This window comes from Cyclopterus lumpus, chromosome 14, assembly GCF_009769545.1.
Source record: "Cyclopterus lumpus isolate fCycLum1 chromosome 14, fCycLum1.pri, whole genome shotgun sequence".
Lineage (NCBI taxonomy): Eukaryota > Metazoa > Chordata > Actinopteri > Perciformes > Cyclopteridae > Cyclopterus > Cyclopterus lumpus.
In genome coordinates, this window is record NC_046979.1 from 3,431,731 (window position 1) to 3,455,526 (window position 23,796).

The 23,796-nt window shown below is 44.9% G+C and overlaps 1 protein-coding gene across 5 annotated transcripts in view; it reads left to right on the top strand.

Annotated features, from left to right (window-relative positions):
• The first annotated feature begins 1,337 nt into the window (after positions 1-1,337).
• Positions 1,338-23,796, top strand: part of gtf2ird1 (GTF2I repeat domain containing 1) — a 26,086-nt gene continuing 3,627 nt past the window's right edge. For 2 of the 5 annotated variants that reach the window (XM_034549470.1, XM_034549474.1), the window contains exons 1-17: positions 1,338-1,676; positions 6,689-6,851; positions 7,691-7,832; positions 8,303-8,479; positions 8,906-9,089; positions 10,770-11,059; positions 11,751-11,846; positions 15,406-15,489; positions 16,026-16,209; positions 17,994-18,019; positions 18,717-18,846; positions 20,231-20,274; positions 20,394-20,474; positions 20,624-20,758; positions 22,628-22,681; positions 23,041-23,121; positions 23,518-23,701. In XM_034549470.1, coding sequence (XP_034405361.1) covers positions 6,693-6,851; positions 7,691-7,832; positions 8,303-8,479; positions 8,906-9,089; positions 10,770-11,059; positions 11,751-11,846; positions 15,406-15,489; positions 16,026-16,209; positions 17,994-18,019; positions 18,717-18,846; positions 20,231-20,274; positions 20,394-20,474; positions 20,624-20,758; positions 22,628-22,681; positions 23,041-23,121; positions 23,518-23,701 — 2,051 coding nt within the window. In that variant the 5' untranslated portion in view covers positions 1,338-1,676; positions 6,689-6,692. Of the gene's footprint in view, positions 1,677-1,902; positions 2,100-4,411; positions 5,407-6,688; positions 6,852-7,690; positions 7,833-8,302; positions 8,480-8,905; positions 9,090-10,769; positions 11,060-11,750; positions 11,847-15,405; positions 15,490-16,025; positions 16,210-17,993; positions 18,020-18,716; positions 18,847-20,230; positions 20,275-20,393; positions 20,475-20,623; positions 20,759-22,627; positions 22,682-23,040; positions 23,122-23,517; positions 23,702-23,796 lie in introns of those variants that run through there. The other 3 variants (XM_034549472.1, XM_034549473.1, XM_034549471.1) reach the window with 3 other exon arrangements.

Consider the following 23,796-nt stretch of genomic DNA (forward strand, 5'->3'; position numbering starts at 1 on the left):
GAAGTCATTAAATATTAACAGTGTCGGAAAAGGATTGGTGGTGTTTTATTTCACACTCTTTTTACACTGTCACTTCTGTATTCTTTTTATTTTTATTTGAGGCAGCACAGGAGATATATACATACGTTATATGTCTGCAGAGCGGAGCCAGATTTCATACCACTGAGAGGTTGGTGCATGGTTTTGGGAAATATCTGCCAGCAACCATAACCGTTTATCCAAATGCTCAGCCACAAACACAAGATTAAAAAAAACAAATCTTGTTGTAAATCTCTCATCTTCTGCAAATACTTGGTATTAAATGACTCCATGAGGCGAGGGGAGAGATAAATCATTTGTTGTGTGTGTGTGTGTGTGTGTGTGTGTGTGTGTGCGGGGGGGGGGGGGGGGGGGGGGGGGGGGGGGGGGGGGGGGGGGGGGGGGGGGGGGGGGGGAATAAAAGAAATAAAGCCCACCGAGCTCCAAGACACTGCATGCTTATTTACAATCTCTGGATTTCTCACCTCCACACATATCACTTTTAGTTGTTGGCTTTGGCAAATGTCAGGTCTTAACCACACATCCCAGTTTTATATTTCTTTATTCATCTATTTTTTGCTAGAGGGCAGATAAGTCATGCTGTGGTGACATTTAAATAAATAAGTGATTATTATTTGCAGAAGCAAGCAAATAAAGTGAAAGTAACAGGCACAAATCACTTCTTTTTTTGTTGTTGTTGCAATTAATGTTTTATAGTTTAAGGGGTAAACTAATGCAAAAGTGGCTAAACATAGTATACACGGTGTATGATTAGGTTTTACATGTATTATTAGATAACTAACAAATAGTTAACCCTCTAACCCATTTATATTAAACTGTCATGCTATGTTATAACTGTCACGGTCAGGAGATCCATTCCTGCCTTAAATTTTGGATATTATAGGTTACAAACACATCACATTAAACCACCTTAAACACCCTTGTACATCTTTTATTTTCTTATTAAAAAATATACTTGTTTTAAAGTGCTGCTTATTTGTGTATTCTATCTCAATGTTTATTGTTGTGCACCTTTCACCTCGTCCAATTCCTTGCATGTGCAACGTGGTAAAATAAACGATTATTTTTCTTTCTTCCTTTTTTAATTTTATTTTTTTAACTGAGACTGTGAAGTTGCAGCCAAAGTCTCAGACACAGTGAAATAAACACCCCGCAGCCCTAATAAAAAAATAAAATAATAATAATAATAACACCGCATCTCTTCACCATGTAAAATTGTATTCCCCGAGGGGTATTTTCCAGAGGTTTCCTCCGTTAATCCTGTATGTAAATTGCAGCCAATAGATGCTGTTGTTGAGTTGGGCTGGGATTAGCAGGAGGCGAATGAGTTTCAATTTTACTGGATTACGGAACAAAGAAAGGGGGAAAGGGACACCCTGCTCCGTGGAGGGGGTGAACAAAAAAAAAAAAAAAAGCGAAATAAACTAAGAATAAATACACAAATTATAGACTGTTAAACGTGCGATCGAAGTCAACAGAGTGATGATCCGGATTACGATGTTTTAGCAGACGGGCACAGCTAACATTTGTGGATGGGAATTTGCGAGCGTTTTCCTGATGGATTAAAAAAAAACGGGGGGGAATAAACCTACTCCGGGATTGACAGCAGCAACAAGGCTCTTTAATCGCTAATTAAGGTGAGAGATTTCGCCGGGCCATTTTTTTTTTTTTTTTATATATATATATATATATATTCCACAGCGGTCCAACGCGGGGTGTTCTCTCGCGGAGACCGTTGCCTTTTGTTTTGTGTGTGTGTGACTCGTGCCGTGTAGAAATAGTACAGATTATAACCGTAATTTATGGACCTGGATGGGGTTGAGAGAGGGGAGGTGGTGGTGGTGGTGGTGGGGGGGTGTTTGAGAGGACATGAAAGGAAAAGTGCTAAAGCTAGCGAGTGCTAAAGCTAGCTAGTTAAGCTAGTTAGCCCAACGGTTATTACGTGACCGTTAGCTAACCGTTGGTTAGTTTGGGCATAACGTCACGGTGAGTAGCGAGGGGAAGGTGACCGTTAGCCGGCAGTTGGTGTCCGTTAAGAGGGGACGTCTCCGTGTAACCTTGTGAGAGCCTATATTTATGACTTGTTTCTCCCCCCCCCCCCCCCCTCAGCACCACGACCAACCCACCCTCCGTTTATGCTAGAACAACAAAGCCAGCTAGCTAACGTCGCAAAAAAAGGTAAACGAGAGTAGGGACAGCTTTTTCTAAACTTCAGCGATAAAAAAAGACGTGACTAACGGTTAGTCACGGGCTTGTTAACCCGCAGTAAACGACGGGTTTACTGGCTGCCATGTCTTCAACTAAAAACAGGCATTTCCTGTGAGGCAAACTCCCAATTGTTCGGTGTGTGTCAATGTGTTTTTAAGAGTGCTGTTTTCTTATTTACTCTCTATGTCTCTCTCTCTCTCTCTCTCTCTCTCTCTCTCTCTCTCAGCTGCTTGGTTGTAGCGTTAAAGTTTTTTAAAAAGGGAGAGAGTACTGGGATAAAACTTTATAGTCTGTCTTGTCTGGCGGATTGAATTCACAAGACAGAGGAACAAAACAAATACCGAGATTTGTCCACAAAGCTCATTTCCTTTTGGGAGAACAGACCTAGACTTTATTTTTTTTATTGCACCCCAGGTCTCATATCCTGTGGTTTCAAAGCTTCTTCTTTCTTTCTTTCTTTTTTGATCTCCTGGGTCCAGCTTTTCAAAGTAATTCTCATACCACCACCACCCCCTTTTTTTCCTTTTCTCTCATGTGATGTGAACTTTGTTAGTAGTTCTCCTGCTTCAAGAAGAACTTACCACAACTTTTTAAAATACCTTTGCACGGGTATAAAACACGGCAGTATAAAGTTAAATATACACACATGATACCATATAGTATGTCCGATAAGTGCCACGTCCTACTCTGATGAATTAATCAACACAATCAGTTGTTATGGATTTATTAACCGGTAATCAACCCACTGAATTGTTGATATACTATAACACAAATACCCTTATAAACACAGTATCGTCAGGAGGAAAATGAGGCCTATATTTATGTTGTATGTTAACGTGTGGCTATTTTCAATTTTGTAAAAATAAGTAGGGCCTTACAGGATGCTTTTTGCATGATTTATCCTATTAACTGCAAATGTCGCTTACAATGCTTTCAACCAATGTGTTTGTACTTTTGTCAAATCCAAGCCCGTGTTGGAGGATTGCACATCCTCTCACGTTGGTTATCTGGGGTCCGTTCTCTACCGTTCTTGAATCCTTCCTGGTGTCGCAGCAGTTAAACAAACAAAAAGAAATCAGGGATGACATTCCCTCAAGCCGAGGCCTCGAGCACACGGGATTGAGTTGTTGTTTGGTGTTAATAAGTAAGTAGCTGTCAAACCACACCCGTGGCTTAGTGTAGAGTCGTACGTCAAAGTTGCAGTTGCATTATTCACAAGTAAAATGTTTTGTACTAAACATTTATTTTAGGACCCTTTTTATACCCAGTGGAATTCCCACACATAATCCCACCTAATTACACCTCTCCTCGGCGGACTGTGTAGACAGTCCCCCCCCCCCCCCCCCCGACCCTCCTGCTAGGTCGTCTCGCACCTGTTAAATTACACTTTATGCGCCGCACACTCCGACTGGCACGGTGCCAGTTTAAAGCCAGTTGAGCCAGTAGCACGTAGTTTCTTCTGTGGCACGGCAAACAACACCAAAATAAATGTTTGTTGAATCCACATGAAAAAACAAACAAACGTACCGTACGGCCTCTGCCGACACGTCTAAAAGAGATATTAAATGATAAGGTGCGTGTGTGGTCGTCTTTGCCATCAAACAACATTCCCGTTTACATTCCGTGTGCGTGTGTTTGTTTGTTTCTCGGCCTCACAATAGGTGACGAAAGAATGTCCTTCCTCGTTAAGATTTTTCCACCTGTAGATTAGGAATCGTGTGAAACCATTGGCAAGGAATGTGCATTGCGTAACCTGCGTGCTCAAATAAGGCACAAGTAACAAGGATCTGCTCTGGGTAACCTTTGACCCTTGTGTGCTACCCACAGACTGTAGACAAGAAGTGGACGTAGTCATCGTGACCCGTTGGTTTTGTTTCCGACAGCCGTTTTGGAAGCCTCGAGTCCGGCGATTGGGCCGTCGCCATCTTTGGATTTTTGCAACCAGTGAACAGAAGTGACCCTAGTTGGAAGAGACGCAGAGCGGCAGAGACCTGTCAATCACTTCAAGCCCGCTCTATTGTGACCATGAACTCATGTTCACAATGTTTACTGAGGAAAATCTCTCTCTCTCTCTCTCTCTCTCTCTCTCTCTCTCTCTCTCTCTCTCTCTCTACGTTTATATGATCTGACTTATTTTTGTAACCGGATCAAGACACTTCCGCGTTGGCTTCGCTTGTCAGAAGGAGGTTGCTGTAACCGCATTATGTGTTTTAAAGGATATCCAGCTTAATGTATAAGCCAGACAGAAATGTTTCTCCATCCAAAAATACAGACTTGAGAGAGTGACAGGTGCCTCGCATACCGGGCCAGCAGACTTAACTTAAGTAAACACCTTCCTGGTGTACATAAATCCTTTTTGACACCGTGTGGTCATGTTCTGCCTCGTTTCAGACTCCCCAAAGACACTCTTGTTTTTGTTGTTTCAAAGAAATCTGGCAGAGAGCGATGATAGCTTCCTGTTTAATGGGAACATAATTCACCAGTCACCTTCACTGACTCGTGTATATTTTGACAATATTTGGATTTGTAGCCAGAGTGCCCCCTCTGTCAGTAAACAGCCTTATGGTATTACAGACCTCTTTGGGTCCCTCTTAAACAGGTTTTTATGCAGTTTCTGAGCAAATTCACTTAGAGGTTGGCTCCAAGTGGCACTCTGGCAGTCTGCCCAGGATGTTAAGATGCAGGAGAAAACCCTGCAATATCCATCCAATAAGACATCGATACAAATGTAAAAAAAAAAAAACCAAAGCGGTTTCTTTGTCATCTTTTGAGCAAACAATTTGAAAATAGATTCCCCCGTACATTTTTACACACTCAATGCAGCTCATTAGACGATTTTCAGTTCTGATACCGATATTTGGACATCTTCGGATACAGAGAATGATGAGTGAGACATACAGCTTATGATGAATTCATAAGCTGTATGTCTCACTGTGTGGAAGCTGTGGGATCATTATTTATGTGTCAAGAGTCAAATAGACCATAAAGCAGGGTATGCTTTAAGGCGGGGCTACAAGGTGAATAAGTGAGCTATTATCTAATCTTTGATTCCTTTTTTCCCTCTAGCTTCACGTTTCAATGGTACAATCTGTCGCTTATATTTGTTGGACCTTCACAGAGAACCACCGCGGCGGTGCACTTGTGCTTCCTCTTGACACGGTATTAATCTTGAGCCTGCGCTTAAGCTCATCCCCACCTTTTCTCCTCCTTCGCTGCTCCCCCCTTCTTTTTTTTCCTTTTTAAAGATGTGCATGGAAAGAGGCCATCTATTTCGAGGCCGCAATAATTTAGGGAGGGGGCTAATGTTTGCTGTGGCCTCAGGGGAGGCAGATTTAGACGGCCAATAGACTCAACGTGTTCAGACCGGTGCAGCTGAACCCCGTCACATCCACCCACCCTCCCCTCTCTCTCTCTCTCTCTCTCTCTCTCTCTCTCTCCACCTCTCTCTATTGAGTCAGTGGTTCGGGCTTGCCAGAGGCTAGCATAATGGTTCCCAGTGTCTGGAGAGATTAAAGGCCAGAGCCGCATTGTTCAAATGCCCCGAGATTAGTTTCCAAGGAGACGGGCCTCAGTTGCCATGAGAACATGGTGGTCTGGTTTTAGCCGAGCCGTTTTTTTTCTTCCTTTCTTCCCTCTAACAGTCCCTATCTGTTTCCCTCCATACTGTCATGTCATCTGGAGTTTAGGTCATTTAGTTGTATTTTTTTCTAGTTTTTCCGGCGCTCTGCACGGTCGCGGAAACTTATCTCGGGCCACCTCAAGTCGGGGGGGTCTCCCTTTCCCTGGACCACCTGTCCAGGGGAGATCACGCCGTATAAAGAGGCTCATGTGACATCACGCGAGTGCTCTAATTAGCCCAAGTCAAACCATAATATGCATGAATTCGGATGGATTCGCAGTTTTAGCCACGCTAGCGGTGGGGGACTCTTGGGATGTTGGACGAGCTAGCGGCTCAACGTGTTTTCACTCATCCAGTCCAAATGATCTCAACTTCCATTGGCACAAAGTTTTAGGGTTCACCGATGAGTCCTGATGTCTTTAGTGAACTCCCTTGACCTTTTTTACTTCTCTCGCGCCACCACGAGTTTGACATTTGTGTTTTTTTTAGTTGAAATGTCCCAACTCGCTGTATCGCCGGGTTGTCACTGCAAGCACGTTGACGTGACGCCCAACGCAATCTGTTGTTGGTGAATGGAATCTGCATCCTGAAGATAAGAAGAAACGCGTACACCCTTTCCTTACCTCAATCGTCTCTCCGGGCTCCGGTATCAGATCGATGCGCGCTTGCATTCGCTTAAAAGCCAAACCAAAGGATGTCAGCAGAAACCGCTTTGAATGCAGGTCACTGCTGCACGTGAAACTCGAATGCATGCGGTGTTGCGCAATGTCCCGATGGGTGGCCTCCCTGCCTAAATCCGCGTTTCATCTGGTCCTTCCGCAGAGGCATGGCTCAGATGAGGAAGCTGGCATGCGGCGGCGGTGGTGGCGGCGGCGGTGGTGGCGACGGCGGCGTCAGGACGAACTCCCGGGGCGACCCGCAGGCCCCGCTGGTGTCGGCCCGACAGGAGATCCTCACCAGCCTGGTCTCTGCCCTCGACTCGGTGGTATGTATCACCCAGATCCAGGTCTCGAGATTATCAAGACCATCGACAGCTACGAGCAAATTAGTGGAGATCCAAGGTGCTAATAAAACGGCTTGTATTTCTTATTAATGTGATCATGCATTTCAAATTGATAATATGAGTGTGAGAGTATCTTGTTCCATCTAGGGCTGCAACTAATGCATATTGATTATAAATTAATATGTAGATTGGTCCTTTGATTAATCAACTATTAGTCAAATGGAAAAAAACCCATTATTTTTAGCTACATCTCTTGGATAAAAATGTATATAAATACGATATCTGATTATATATTGCTTTATTTTAATTTTTTAAAATAAGCATTCACTTCAAACTGTCTGAGACTGACGGCATTAAAATGTTCCACTGTCTCCATAATGTTTACGTGACACGCCGCTTCCACAAAATTGCATTGCTAGGCAACGGCTCGGGGCCACGTTAGCTTGATCTATCCTTAGCTTTAAAATAGCAGGGCATCACAGAACGCAGAGAGAACCTTGTGATTGACAGGTCTTTCTACCAGAAAGACGTAGACTCCTCCCCAGTCCAAATAAGGTCACTTCCATTCACTGTTTGCAAAAAAAAGCCCAGACTACGTCCATATGCAGTCTGTGATCATAACATAGAACCAACTGACCGACGACGTACTGTGTTGTTAACTATTATTATATTTGAATTAATTGACTTGAGTTGTCGCAGCACAAGAGAATCCGAATGCAGCTCTTCTCGGTCCTTCGGTTTCCTCAAAGGAGTTCCTCACGTCTTCCTCAAGGGGGGGGGGGAATGACTGGCGAGTGACTGACGCCTCCTTGTCTTTGCAGTGCATGGCCATGTCCAAGCTCAACGCCGAGGTGGCGTGCGTCACCGTGCACGAGGACAGCGTGATCGCCGTCGGCACAGAAAAGGGCAGAGTGTTCCTCAACTCCAGGAGGGAGATCCAGACAGACTTCTATAAGTTTTGCCGTGAGTCCTGCTCTCCGCCGTCGTTCTTTGACTGATTCAGACGCCTCTCATTCGGCGCGAAACCAGAAAATAACAACTTATTATTTATTTTTTTAGCATTAACCTCGTCGGAGGCTTTTAAAAAAAAATTTAAGAGGTTTATTTGATGTTGCAGTTCCTTCTTGTCACATTTAAAAGGCTAAAATCACAATTGGCTTCTCATTCACACACATACACACACACACACACACACACACACACACACACACACACACACACACACACACACACACACACACACACACACACATTTCCTGTAAACAAACTAGTGTGCAAGTTTGAAAAGCTGAGCCATATTTCAGATGTCAGCGCCGGTAGTAAAATCCAACACAAATATAAAAGTCATATTGCATCTTGAAATGTTTTCTAATATTCCCATAATTTTGCAAGATGTGATTTTTTTGTTGTCGTTTTTTTTTTAATCCTCTCAGGGGGGCCGTGTCTGCAGAATCCTCCCACAGCGAACGCCCATACCAAAGATCAGGAAGGCGAGCTCAGCAAACAGAGTACGGACGGCGAGCTCGGGAAACCCAGAGCTCTGTCGGACGCTCAGTCCAACATCTTCGTCCTGAGGAAGATGGTGGAGGAGGTCTTCACTGTACTTTACAGTAAGGAGCCACCGAGTGGAACACAAGTCCTTCTCTGGAACACTAGGATACTAAAATATAAGAAATATAACACATGTTCACTCCGGTTATTAGAACGTACATGTGCAGTTCTTTGGCTCAGCATGTTGCATTGTGGCTGCACTGTGACGTGCAGAGAGTTGTCATTTTACTGAATTCCTAATTAATGGGATGCTGGAAAATGATCTGTGCATGTGATGGAAGAGTGCTGCTGAATGCAGTGCACGGTGACACTCCAGTTAAATGGACTTTTGGACCTGGTATTGATTTCCTCGTGTATTATTTCAGCCGCCACCCCCCCCTCCCCTGAATAGGTTGAATTGAATCGTGCAAAAACACCTCAGCGTTTCCTTCCTTTCGCTTTGCAACCCCTCCAAAGTGACCGCAGGTGCTTTGTGTAATACGCAGGTGAGGCCGTGGGAAAGAGCAACCTGGTCCCTGTGCCTTACGAGTGGATCCAGAAGGACCCCGGCTGTGTGGCGGCCCACGGTTTGCCCGAGGGGGTCGCCCTGAAGAAGCCCTCCGAGTACGACACCAAGACGCTGATGAAGATCCTGGAGCAGAGCCACCGCATCCAGTTCAGCGTAAAAAGGTGAGTCCGCGAAGACAGAACGTCCGTTACTCCGCTGTTTTTGGGACATCACGAAACCAGCTGTTTCACATCTCCGGAATGGGGGGAGGAATAAAAAAAAAAAAGATAGGCATTTCAGCTTTAATGCTTTGCAGAGATCGACCCTTGTGTGCGGCTGGAAGCACGTAGCTGTGCTGGCTTCTCTTGTGGCCAGTTATTGGGAGCAGAAGGGCTGCAGTGCGTTAGCGACGGATAGACAGGGTTTTAATTCAGCTGTGGAAAAACACTCTAAAAGTTACACGTTAGTCTCCCAAGATCTCGCTCGGAGATTCACGTTGATGTAGCCGAAGCCCGGCTAGTGGTACTGGTCTTGTATTTGGGAGGTCAACTCACGCCCTCGGCTTACATAATAACCAGGTGACTAATAATAAACAGCCAGGAGTCTCTGATTATACTGTATGTAGTTTGTGATGGAAAATATACGTTTAATCCAACGTGAACACTTCATTAGAGCTTCATTTGAGCACATGAGCCCCTTTTGGGACGTTTTAACCACAGAGGACCAGGGTCTGAAACTATAATAATATTCAATTCAATTCAGTTTATTTTGTATAGCCCAATATCACAAATTACACATTTTCCTCAAAGGGCTTTACAATCTGTACACATACGACATCCCTGTCCCAGGACCTCACATCGAATCAGGAAAAACTCCCCAAAATACAAATAACTTTATTTACGTAGCGCCTTTAACAGAGTTTACAAAGTGCTTGTGTAGGAACTCTGCGTACTACTTCTTGTTTTAATAAAACAAGGGCGCGCTCCAATATTGATTTAGGAACCATTTTAGGGACGAAGGGAGAGCATTTCTCTTTTTCTGATAAAGTGAAGTTAGGCTTCGGGGTCAGCTTCCAGACTCATTAATACTAATAAAAAAAAGACTGAAAAGTTTTCCGACTGTTTCCCCCGGCGGATACGTGACTTTTACCTAATTTTGTCTGAATGTTTCTCAGCCGTTACATTCTGAAGGCCAAATAAATAACCATCAAACGCTCAACAGGTGATTGACTGTGTGGAGACCGACGCCCTCCCCCTGCACTTCATTCATTACTATGTGCATCAGTAGATGCCGTGAGGCCGTAAATGTCGTCGCAGTGAGACAAAACCAAGGTTGTTTTTTTTCCAACGTGTTGTCTTTTGTCAGATGAAACAGGCGGACACACTGAACCGCAGGCTGCAGAATGTGTGTGTTTTCCCTTGAAGCCAACCAGCACCACCAGGGAAACAGACGGCAGAGAGCCGAAGGAACCTTTTAGTTCCATTAAAAGTAGCCCCAGGACTCAAATTACCAGGACTTTCTTGGTGGAAAAGCAGTTTTATTGGCTTTTCGTCAAACATTCTACATTTAAGTCGCTTTTTTTTATCCGTTTCTGAGCATAAAACTTTCTTTTCGATGTTTACTCCATTAAAAAACATATGCCTTTTCACATGCCTTTGCCCACAAATACACACATCGTCTGATTCAATTTAGCTTTTAATCACTCATTCGAAAAGTTATCACGGGAATAATGTTCAAAAGGAGCCGTTGCCGCGGCAAAATAAGCCAAGAGACACTTGGCGAGCGACGCAGAGTTTGCAAACAAAAAACTTGATGCCACCCTAAACATGACTTCCCTCCTTGATTTTGTGTCCGCGTTACAGGCCAGCAGACGAAGCCAAGCCCGGCGCCGATATCAATCAAAACTCTTCCACCGGCGGCGTGACGCCCGGCTGCCACGGCGCCGGGAAGACGTCATCAAGTCCCGCCTCTTCCAGCAACTCTGTCCTGTCAAACTTCCTGTACGGCATGCCCATGTCCTCCAAACCGCCCCCCGATTGCAAGCTGGACTTCAAGCCCATGTCGCTCCTCAACCTGGGCAAGGACAGACTGGCCAACTGGAGCGCGGGGGCCGACAAGATGAGCACGTCCGTCAAGGACTGCCCTAGCAACGGTGAGACGTGCACGTGAGGAGGGTGGCTGTCCACAATCACAGCATTGTAAAGATTCCTTTTGTGAGGAGGTGTAAAGTTCAAGATTGAGACGACGTTCACAATCACGAGCGTGATTTGATAATGAAATGTAAACTCTCTACGACCAACATGTCGTGCTTTGTCGTGCGCCTCCGGTGTGCCCTAGACAAGTGTGTTCTTTGAAGTCTGATTATTATACGGCTCATTATTTCACTCGAAGCAGCACTTTACTTTTATCGCACGTTTCCTTGTTATACACATCGTCGAGGAGGCATCTTGCTCGGATGTGGAACCACATCAGCGTCTCTACTCTGAGCTCCTCCACACTTGGCTAAGCCTATAAAGGAAACACATTGTATTCACAATAGTGAGGGTCAGAACGTGGATGGACAACGTCAAACCGACGCTCCATTTCCCCCTCGCTCATAACCAAGAGCCCCGAGATATTCAAACATCCCTCGTTTGGGGAAGTGACTCACTCCCCAACCTGGAAGGGTGCAATCCCCTCATTGTCCAGCAGAGAGCCATGGCCTCAGCCTCGGAGCCAACAGAACCACATCGTCTGCATAGAGCCGAGTTAACTTGATCGTTCCGTCCAGCATCTTAGTGGATTCGAAGCATCGCCGGCTGAAATAAAGTGAATTGAACTGGAGTGTATTCTTGCATTTTCAGATGAGACAACAAGGCTACCTGGTGAGCAGGGTCAGAGCCCTCCTGGCATCCACATCTCCAAGAGGCTGCTCTTCTCCATCGTGCATGAAAAATCAGGTAAGATTGAATCGACACCGGTTTATTAGAGGAGTCGGTTCACCTCTTGTCTGTGTTTTGGGAAGTCTTAAGTCAGATATATTGACTTTGGAAGTCGTCACTAATGAGCAGCATCTAAAGATGTGAACGATTTGAACTGCACAAACCTTAATGTGCTCAATAGTTCCATCACATTTCCCTTTTTTAATTAGCTTTCAAGTTAAATGTCAGCGCTTCTCGTTATTTCATTCCGTACGATTGTTCTGGAGGAAGATTATGTATTTATATAAATACAGACACAGAGGGGTAACACTCTTTTAATCAAGCCTTCAGGAAGAAAGACAAACGGTTCGCAAAATGTGGAATTATTCCTTTAAAAAAGGTATGTCTTGATAGTTTAGATATTTTTTAAAATGTGGTTACATGCGATTCTTTACATAGTCAGTGTATTATGTATTACCTGTAAATAAAAACAACTCAACTGACACTGACTATGGAGAAGTACCTCATATAACACCACAATTTAAGATCCACACGCTTTTACAATTCTACATCATCAAATTTAAGGATTCTTTATCAGCGTTTTCTTTCTTAAATATCAATACCAGCCTCAACAATATATATATATCATAAATTGTGGAGGAAGAAGTTCTAATCTGCCGTCCCAGGGGGTGTTCTTTGTGCATTTTAGTTTCTTTGTGTTCTCCTTCGCCCCGCTTGGCTTTGCAGGCTCGCACTGAAGCCAAGCATTGTTTACTGAACAAAGCCTAAACTATACTAAACCTGAACCATTAAGGGCTAAGCTACTTCGATGTCAAGAGTATGTCACCTGCCGTTCTCCTCCTTGGTGATTTTAACATCCATATTGATGACACGGAATGTAAACCTGCCATAGAATTCCTAGAACTGCTACAATGCTTCAACTTCACACAACACATCAACTTCCCCACTCACAGCCGAGGTCACATCCTGGATTCGGTCTGCTCCACTGGTCTCACAATACTTCAGCTCTCCAGCCTCAACCTCAATATCTCCGACCACCTGGCTATCACCGTGGACATCGGCATCCCTATCCCCATCCCAAGAACCAAGCGCAACATATCCTTCAGAAATCTCAAAACTATTTCCCCCACAACTCTTTCAGCCTCTCTTGCCAGTACCATGTCGGCCTCCCCTTTCCCACTGTCTGATAATCCCTCCGATCTCGTAAATTACTACAATAACACACTCTCCTCCTGTCTTGATCAGCTGGCTCCTATTAAAACCCAAACAGTCTCATTCACTCACTCAGCTCCTTGGTATACTCCTGATCTCCACCACATGAAATCCCGTAAGCGCCAGCTTGAAAGACTCTGCAGGAAAACTGGTTTAACAGTCCATCTCCAAGCCCACTCTGACTACCTTCAACAATACAATGACGCTATCATCTCAGGACCACCTACCAACCCAAAGGCTCTCTTCTCAACAATAAACAAGCTTCTCAAACCCAGGGACAACACCTCCAAATCCTTTACAGTCGACAAGTGCAACTCTTTCCTTTCATTTTTCAATACAAAAATTGATATAATTTACAGCAACCTGAAGACCTCACCTGCCCTTTCCATTTCTCCACCCCCTCTCCCCATATTCACCCCTCAGCCCCTTTCTCAGTTCTCCCCTGTGTCCCCTTTGGAGCTCTCTTCATTCACAACAGGAATGAGAAGCTCCACCTGTATCCTGGATCCCATACCATCTACTCTCACCAAGGAATGTCTCCCAGTCATTGCTCCACTCATCATAGCAATAATCAACTCCTCCCTCAACTCCGGCTCAGTCCCCGACACACTTAAACTGGCTGCTGTCACCCCCATCCTCAAGAAACCTGGACTCAACCCTGAGACCATGAGCAATTTCCGGCCCATCTCAAATCTTCCCTTCCTGTCAAAAATACTGGAACGCGTCGTCGCTGCACAACTCAAAACCCACCTCATTTCCAACGATCTGTTCCGAGCCATTTCAATCTGGTTTCCGCTCACAGCTCAGCACCGAAACAGCCCTTCTCAAAGTCACCAATGACCTCCTCCTCTCCTCAGACTCTGGCCACCTCAACATTCTCCTTCTCCTGGATCTCACTGCAGCCTTCGACACCATCAACCACAACATCCTTCTCTCCCGCCTCGAATCGTCCCTCAACATCACCGGAACTGCTCTCTCCTGGCTCAAATCATATCTAACAAACAGACAACAATTCATCAGCATCAACAACTACACCCCCTCCACTGCTCCTCTGTCTCAGGGCGTCCCCCAGGGTTCGGTGCTTGGTCCTCTTCTGTTCATCCTCTACCTGCTCCCTCTTGGTAACATCATACGTCATCACGGTCTCCTCTTCCACTGCTACGCCGATGATGTCCAGCTCTACATCTCCACAAAGGCCATTACCACTACTACTCACTCCACTCTGACCAACTGCCTCACTGACATTAAATCATGGATGCAAACCAATTTTCTCAAACTCAACTGTAATAAATGGGATATGATCATCATCGGCCCCAAATCTCTCACCAAAACCAGTCACAACTTCTGCCCCACCATCGATAACTCCACTCTGTCTCCCTCCCCTCACATCCGCAACCTCAGAGTCATGTTTGACAGCAACCTCTCATTTGAACATCACATCAAACAAATCACCAGAACCTCCTTCTTCCACCTAAAAAACATCTCAGCCCGTCTCCGCCCATCACTTTCCTCATCTGCTGCTGAAACTTTAATCCACGCCTTCATCACCTCCAGAATTGACTATTGCAATAGTATTCTTTATGGCACATCTTCCAAAATCCTAAACAAACTCCAATACATCCAGAACTCTGCTGCTCGCCTGCTCACCCACTCCGGCTCCCGTGATCACATGACCCCTGTTCTCCAGAGCCTTCACTGGCTCCCCGTCCCACAACGGATCCAATACAAAACCCTTCTCCTCACTCACAAAGCCCTCAATAATCAGGCCCCCTCCTACCTCACCGACCTGCTCCACCACCACACTCCATCAGGCCCCCTCCTACCTCACCGACCTGCTCCACCACCACACTCCATCAGGCCCCCTCCTACCTCACCGACCTGCTCCACCACCACACTCCATCAGGCCCCCTCCTACCTCACCGACCTGCTCCATCCCACATAGGACCAAGCACCGGACGTGGGGTGACAGAGCCTTCTCCATATCTGCCCCCTCCCTCTGGAACTCTCCCCAAACTCATCCCAGACTGCACTGATCTTTCCTCATTCAAATCGCAAATCAAAACCCACCTGTTCAGAACTGCTTTTAATGTGTGATTGTTTGTTTTTGTTTACTTTCTTATCAGGGTCCGAGCGACTCAAAAGTCCCTATTTATTTGTTTTACCTGTATTTTAGCTATTCTTATTTATTTATTTTTAGCTTTTAGGATGTTTTAATTATGTGAAGTGTCTTTGAGTATTATGAAAAACGTTCTCCGTAAGAAGATTGCACTTATTTCCCAAGTTGACATCGAGTAGATGGGCGAAGATTAATCTCAGCTCCTTGGCACTCGGCTCATTTGAATTCATCGTGTGCGTTTCTTTGCAGAAAAATGGGACTCGTTCATTCGGGAAACGGAGGACATCAACACGTTGAGAGAATGTGTGCAGATCTTGTTCAACAGCAGATACGGTGAGCGTCTCTCTCTCTTTGCATTCATTTTTTAATGTCGCAGTCGGGCAGCGTTTTAATTTTTTTTCAAAAGGTGTCCCAGCCTCCTCCGAAACGTTCATGCTCGGCGATGACGGCGTGCGTATCTTCGGATGTTGATGGATTGGGGTCAGCGCTTCGGTTTGATCATCTCCTCCTCAGTGATTCATGTTGTTTTTTTAAAACGCTTGTTAATTCCCCCCCCCCCCCCCCAAAAAAAAAAAAAAAAGAAAATGAGCTCAACTAGAGATTACAAGTTCTCCTCAATATTTGCACCACGAATTTTAAGCGAACGTTTCCTGCTCACGGGATCCCGTTTTCCAGATTTTCTTTATCCGAGCCCGCAGCGACCTTTTAAAGTTTTAATTCCTCATTTAGCTGGAATTATTTCACTTCTGTAAAACTTTTGCATGGAGCTGAAGGCAAAGCTCCAAATGCTTAAAACCCCAAATATTACTTTGTCGTTAAATTGAAATATCCAAGTGATATTCTCATTGCTTGTTGTTGTGTGCCTCCAGCCGAGGCCCTGGGCCTGGATCACATGGTGCCTGTCCCCTACCGCAAGATCGCCTGCGATCCAGGGGCGGTGGAGATCATCGGCATCCCGGACCAGATCCCCTTCAAGAGACCCTGCACCTACGGGGTCCCCAAGCTCAAGCGCATCCTGGAGGAGCGCCACGGGATCCGCTTCATTGTCAAACGGTAACCGACGCTTTTAATGTCCGAAGCGCTGTTTTTAGTCGGCGTGATGTACTTTTTTTGGGGGATTAATTTGTCCACAAACGGTATTTGAATTGCCTCTGAAAACCTTTATTTAGAGAGATTGTTAATAAGCAGCCACTGTGCCATCTGCGCCCAGCCGACTGGCAAAACCATTTCCATTCATGCCCCCGCCCCCCCTCTCCGGCATTTTTTGTTTGAGCCGATTTTAAAATGAGCCACCGACCGTGCCTCGTCGCAGATAACGCATCTTTTACCCGATCCTGCAGGCGGCTCATTAGCGGTAATAGAATTAGGGAAAGATTGAAAAAGGGGGGGGGAGATGTTCCAGATGCAGGACCCGATGTTCTGGTTTTTTTGGTGGTTTTTTTCGGGCACGTTCTTTGTTGACGGACTTTTGTTCAGTCGTAAACCAACTGATGGTTAATTATAACGGTTGGCAGCTTTTCACTGGAACCTCATTTGAAGCTGCCGCCTCGCTGCTAATTAATGCACAGATGATATCACAAGTAATAACGACCGAAATTAAAGAAAATCCATGTTCTATATTAAACAATCATGGTCCGAAGTGAGTTTATCTTGGTCACCAACCGATGAATCTGTATGATTTTGGATTTATGACGTTTTGAGTCAAATTAAAGCACTACTTCGAAACACAAGTCGTGTACCACGCTTGGTGTGTGTGTGTGTGTGTGTGTGTGTGTGTGTGTGTGTGTGTGTGTGTGTGTGTGTGTGTGTGTGTGATTTTTATTATTTTCTTGCCGCGTCAACACCATTCATATCTTTACAACCAATGTGTTAATGATTCCATTGTTCCTCGTAGATATCGCCTCATACTCCTTTTATTTTCCTCAATGCACGTTTCCAAAGTCATGACATCAATATTGAATTCTTCTTCTTCTTTTTTTTTGGCCACACTCAAAAACTAATTCCCCCCCCAAAAAAAACAGTTGGCCACTGCTAGTTTTGCTAGACACTCAAGAGTAAACAGTAGATTTGCGTGGGACTATTTTCAGCGGGTGCATTAATCCACTTCTGGCGCTCTATGAAACCACGGCAACGAGAGGAACAGAGGGAGGAGACACAGACGGGTCTGAGGATCCTTTTATGGTATTTGTTGACGACGGGAACAATGTGGAATACCAGCAGCGCTGTGAGACCGACATGTAACAACAAGCCCCCCCCCCCCCTTCAAACCACACTTCAAATGTTTTAGGGAAAGAGCGCGATCATCAACGCTGTTTCTCGATGTGTTTTATGAGCTCTGGCTGCAGACTATCGAGTCTTGACCCCAATACACAATCAGGACATCTGGCTTTTAATGCGCCAGACGGTTACTAAACTATAGAGGAAAAAAGGTGGGGGGGGGGGGGGGGGGCTCTTCTTCAACAGCTGGAAGTTTCAGAAGTCCAATCTTAATCTCTAAACAAATGTAAACACACATGACTTAAAGAAACAGTTGTGTGTGTGTGTGTGTGTGTGTGTGTGTGTGTGTGTGTGAAGATTAATTGGGATGCCGGCGGACGGAGACTGTTATTTTTAGCCAGCGGGTAAGAAATGACTCATTTACGCGATTGTTTGACTGGTGCTGGTTGTTTTAAAGAGTGGTTAAAAGGCTATTAATGACGTCTTCCTGCACATGTACGGTGATTTGCATCATGGGGTTTTTTATTTTTTTTGTTTGCCCCCGAGAGCTGAAACAGTCTTTGAACTCTGTGACTAATGGCCTGTTTTCCTTTTTTTGTTGTGTGTGTGTTGTGTTCCAGAATGTTTGATGAAAGGATTTTCACTGGTAAGATTACATTATTTATCTTTTTTAATACCATTTTCTCACGCACGCGAGCTTTGATTCATTAATGAAACGCTGCCGATCTGTAACACTGGAAAACCTTCCAGTCTTTCTAGATCTGTGAGGTTTCTGTTTGTTTTTAATTGGATGGATAGTGTGTAATAGTTTACCTCCCTTTTCTAGACTTAATGTCATGCCTTCACTAGAGGTGTTCTGATATTGATTATGATACCTGAATGAACAAGTTAATTCCATCGCTAATATTTATTTTATATTGCTGTAAAAACATCTCCTTCAAACAACATGATTTATTCAAACTTATAGCTAAAAATGTGAGCGTGTGTGTGTGTGTGTTTATATATATATATACATATATATATATATATATATATATATATATATTATCACTGGTTTCCATACTGCGGGCAAATTCCCAGTTTATTATGTACAGCTAGCTGACAATAATGCAGTCTTAATAAAAATCCTCTACATCCTGCCAAAGGGAACTGTGGGAAAAACATTTCATGTTTGCTCTGTGAGCTCAGCAGTCGACCGCACAATTAATTACAGTAACTGTTCAGTCGAGTGTTTTTATATATATATATATATATATATATATATACATATATATAGGATTTTCAGCCCACAGATGTTACTCGCCGTTTTGTTTATCTCGTTGTCTTGTTCCGTTGTCGAAAAGCCGCCGGCAAGATCGCGAGGGAGGAGGGCAAGCACGACTTGGGCTGCATGCCCGAAGACAACTTCCTGGACAATCTGAGCATCCCGATGCCCGCCGCCGCCGAGCCGCTCAGCAATCCTCACAGCAGCAGGTCAGAGCCCACACACACACACACACACACACACACACACACACACACACACACACACACACACACACACACACACACACACACACACACACACACACACACACACACACAGTGTGCAACCCGGAGATATGAGACTGTATCGCACTTAGTGGCTAAGTGGCTTTACTCTGAGTGCGGACTGAATTAAACTGTTCATATATATATATATATACACACTGTATTCATCGTTTACCTTCCTACTGTGACACCAGCTGTGATGTGCTTAAATAAATATGATTAAATAGATACAACAACTGATGTACCTGGTTACCTGAAGTCTCAGAATCGTCGTCTTAGTTCAGTTTTTCAGAGAATTCTAATACCACACCCAATCAGAGGAGTCGCCCCCTGGTGGTCAGGAGAGAGAATGCAGGTTTAACACATGAAGCATGTACTTCTATACAACCAGAGGAGTTGCCCCCTGGTGGTTAGGAGAGAGAATGCAGCTTTAACACATGAAGCATAGACTTCTATACAACCAGAGGAGTCGCCCCCTGGTGGTCAGTAGAGAGAATGCAGCTTTAACACATGAAGCATAGACTTCTATACAACCAGAGGAGTCGCCCCCTGGTGGTCAGTAGAGAGAATGCAGCTTTAACACATGAAGCATAGACTTCTATACAACCAGAGGAGTCACCCCCTGGTGGTCAGTAGAGAGAATGCAGGTTTAACACATGAAGCATAGACTTCTATCCAACCAGAGGAGTCGCCCCCTGGTGGTCGGTAGAGAGAATGCAGCTTTAACACATGAAGCATAGACTTCTATACAACCAGAGGAGTCACCCCCTGGTGGTCAGTAGAGAGAATGCAGGTTTAACACATGAAGCATAGACTTCTATCCAACCAGAGGAGTCGCCCCCTGGTGGTCAGTAGAGAGAATGCAGCTTTAACACATGAAGCATAGACTTCTATCCAACCAGAGGAGTCGCCCCCTGGTGGTCGGTAGAGAGAATGCAGCTTTAACACATGAAGCATAGACTTCTATACAACCAGAGGTAGACCCAGAACACGCTGGTGGGATTATAAATCTCTTCTGGCCTGTGAACGCTTCAAGGTTTATCAGGACACGTCCGGCGACCTTTCTGTTTGTTCACCTTTTTGAGGCACGAGGGGGGAAGTTTCCTTTAAGAACTCAAGGTAACTCAGGGTGATGGTCACTTTAGGGGTGAAGCATTCCTTTAAGCCAAATCTGAAATCTGCACTCTCATTCAATTTGTGTCTTTTTAATACGGTTTAGTAGCCATGAGCCATCCTTGTGTCTCGCCACCTAAGTGCTTATGTATATTTAATGACCCGGTTTTGTAATTTGGAAGTCACCTGAGTGTGTTTTCATTTAATCTCACAGATCAGCAAGTGCATGCGTGAGTCCCTTGGCTGACTGTGAAGCAGGTATGTGCAAATGAAAGCATTTTTTCTTATTATTTGTACAACAAAAGATTCAAACACAACCTGTCAGCTGCTTCCAGTCCGTTTAACGCCGCCGTAAAAACACTGTTCCATCCCCGCAGGTCCGTCGGGAGATTGCATTCCTTTGAAAAGGATTAAAACGGAGCCTCCGGATGGGGACATCATTCAAGTCACCGTGCCAGGTGAGCCGTGCACGGGGGTGGGGGGGGAGGTTCTCAACACGTTCATCTGAACATTATGGTCGCGTCTGTCAGTGTCACATCCGAGAAGAGAAATAATATTTTAGCGTGTACAAATAGTCGTGTTTTTTTTGTTGTTTTTTTTCCGTCAGAGGCCGGTACGGGAGCTACGGGAGGGGAGGAGCCCAGCGAGTCCGTGGCCGAGCCGGTCGCCGCGGCAACGTGTCCGGCCACGGCCGAGCCCGCCGCGCCCTCTGCTCCCCATCACCAAGTGGAAAACCCCGCAGGTGAGCTCGGCCCCCCTCCCCCCCCCCCCCCCTCCACTCCATCCACCTCTTTTTTCCCCACCGCAGCCCCCCTGGAACTTCAGCTCCACCCACCGGCTGATTTTGTAGGGAGCTAAATAAGCTGCCACACGTATGAAAAACATACCTTCTTTTTTTTCCCCTCCCACTTCCCCCACGACTAAAACCTCCCCAGCCACTCGTAGCTCTAAACCCCCCCCCCCCCCCCCCCCTTCCACTGTAGCTCTTCTCTTCTCCCCAGTCCGACCAACACTAGCTCTCCTCTGTGAAAGGCACCACGTATCGGCAGATTTAAGACCGATGCGTTGTGCGTGTTTCCAGACTGTAGACCTGCTGCCCAGAAGGATCCTCCCCCTCTAACATGGAACTGTTCACCTTTTTAGAAGCTGAAGGGACGACATCCGAGCAGACTCCTCTCTTTCTGAACTGCACCGGCCTCATTTATTAGACGTGTTAATAAACTTTTTTTTCACCTTTTTAGAGGGTTGGTTCCCACCAAGAAATTACAAACATATGTCCCCCCCCCCCCATCTCTACTGGTATCTCACCAAGCAGATACTTTTGGTTTAATTTCGCCTCAAACATTCAATTCACCAGCAGAAATCTATGTGAACCGACCCTTTAAAAAGGTGCATTTAATAACAGTTAGAGAATAATCCTTTCAATTCACATTTCAGAAGCACGTCTATAAGACTTATTAAAACCTGGACCGCGAATGAAACTGTCAAAAAAGGGACATTTTTATTTCTTCTGAATAAAAGCAAACTGTGCTATGAACAGTGCAACGGAGGGGGGGGGGGAGGAGTCTACTCGATGTGACCTTGGGCTTTAGCCTACGATGCTTTCAGGGGGTTTCGTTTTGTTTTATTTGGTTGATTTGATTGTGCTTTGTTTAAGTTTTCTTTTCTTTCACAAAATGACCACTAAAAGGAAAGAACACGAAGGTAAGTGCAGCAAATGCTACATGTCGAAACTACGTGCTCTTTTATTCAAGTGTTCCCTCGTTTGCCATTTTGCATTAAACGTAGTAAAAGTACCCAAAAAAAAATGCAGATGATGGGATGATCGACCACTTAAGCACAGAGCAGAATAAATCAGTCAGGCACTCCTTTTTTATTTCATTTGGCTTCTGTCATTAAACTTGGAGCCCCAGTTAGACGCCATGTTCCATCAAGACTTGAAGGTTTGGTTTAATTAAGTGCTTTGAGTGACAGGTTCATACCGGGTGAAATCGTTCAGTTCATTTAACGGATACACCATGAACTCCAAATTATACTTAATTCAGATTTACCGGCATTGTAAAAAAGGGTTAAAAATGTTGTCTCCCTACCTTTAAAGCTGAGGGGGAACACCAAAAAACAAACCAAAACAGGATCAGGTAGTAAAACAAGGTAGTTAAACACACAGGTGATTACACACAGGAGGGTTCAATCAGGGGGGCGGGGCAGGAAGTCAAGTGAACGCGTGGACATTTCAAAATAAAACACAACACCTGCAAAACAAAAAAACAAGACCGTGACAGATGTGGTTTTTAAAAACTGATTGTGTGCAATTCCTTGAACATTTATTTATATATATATATATATATATATATATATACTAATATACTGTAAGCAGCTGCATGTTGTAACATATGCCAGTAAACACAAGCTCTAAACAAATAGATGTAGTAATTAGTGCAGGAAAACAGCTGGCGGTGATTCAGTTACTTCACACTGACTGCTGTTACCAGCGAAGCGTCGTTTATTTATTTATTTATTCACCTAAATAGCGAAATCACATCTTTTTGTATTGTTGTTGTTATTTTTGCGTGACGATTTGAAAGCAGCTGTCCGTCTTGTCCTCCTGCAGCTGAAGCTCTGTCGCCCGGCGCCGCGTCCCAGAGCGCCAGGAGGTCCTCCGAAGGTACCGACACAAACGCCATTTTCATATATATATATTTTTTTTAAATCTACTGTTCTTGCAATCTTTCTTTTGGACTTATTTTTGTAGTGTTTTATTTAGCGTTTGCAGTAATTTTGAGGCCACAGACAACATTTTTTTTCATTTTAGTTTCTTCTACAAGTTCATTTGCTCCGGTCTCCGGTTGCCAGGTCAGTGCGGAGCAGGTGGAATTCATCAAAGTGAAGATGGCGATGGGGGGGAAGGAGTAGTAATGTCCTCTGCCGATGCCGCGCCTCGCGTAATAATTCTCCCCTAATGCTCCCGGTGTAAATGTGTTTTTTTTTCTTTTTTCTTCTCTTTTATCCGTTTAATTCGATTAGCTGGGAGTCTGGTGGAGGACATTGGTGAAATGATTCTTCAGCTTCGGAGACAAGTGGAGAGCCTCTTCAGCATTAAGTACGGTAAGCTGCCTGTAAGCCTCCCCCCCCCCCCCCCCCCCCCCCCCCCCCCCATACGAGGACAGGAAGTTCATCCTCCGTGTTGCACAACCTCCACCAGCGCGCAGCAAGTGAAACGTTTTTACAGTCTATTCAAATCATTTTTAAAACATTTTTTAGAGGCCATTTCTCATCTGTAGTCTCTAGACAGAATCACCCTTAAAAAAAAAACCTGAATATAGGATTATAATTACAAGGTTATTTATCATTTAGCTTTCATAAGCATGAAGGAACAGCAATAACAGAAGAGAGAATATGAATACGAGTAGAAACATCATTCCGGACGCCCGTATAGTTCATTATCAATGAAGACATGCAGACGTGTGTAAAACCTCATGAAGTCGGTCTCCTCCTCCTCAGCCGACGCTCTGGGCCTGCCCGAACCGGCCACGGTGCCCTACTCCAAGTTCCAGATGTACCCGGAGGACCTGTACGTCAACGGGCTGCCGGAGGGGGTCTCGGTCCGACGGCCCAACTGCTTCGGAGCGGCCAAGCTGCGCAAGATCTTAGCCGCCAGCGGTCAGATCCAGTTTGTCATCAGAAGGTGAGGGGGCGGGGCCAGGTGTCGTTATTGTCCATTTTGATCGATCAGCTGTTGAAGCCCTCACCCGAAACTGTTTTAAAAAATAATGCACGTGC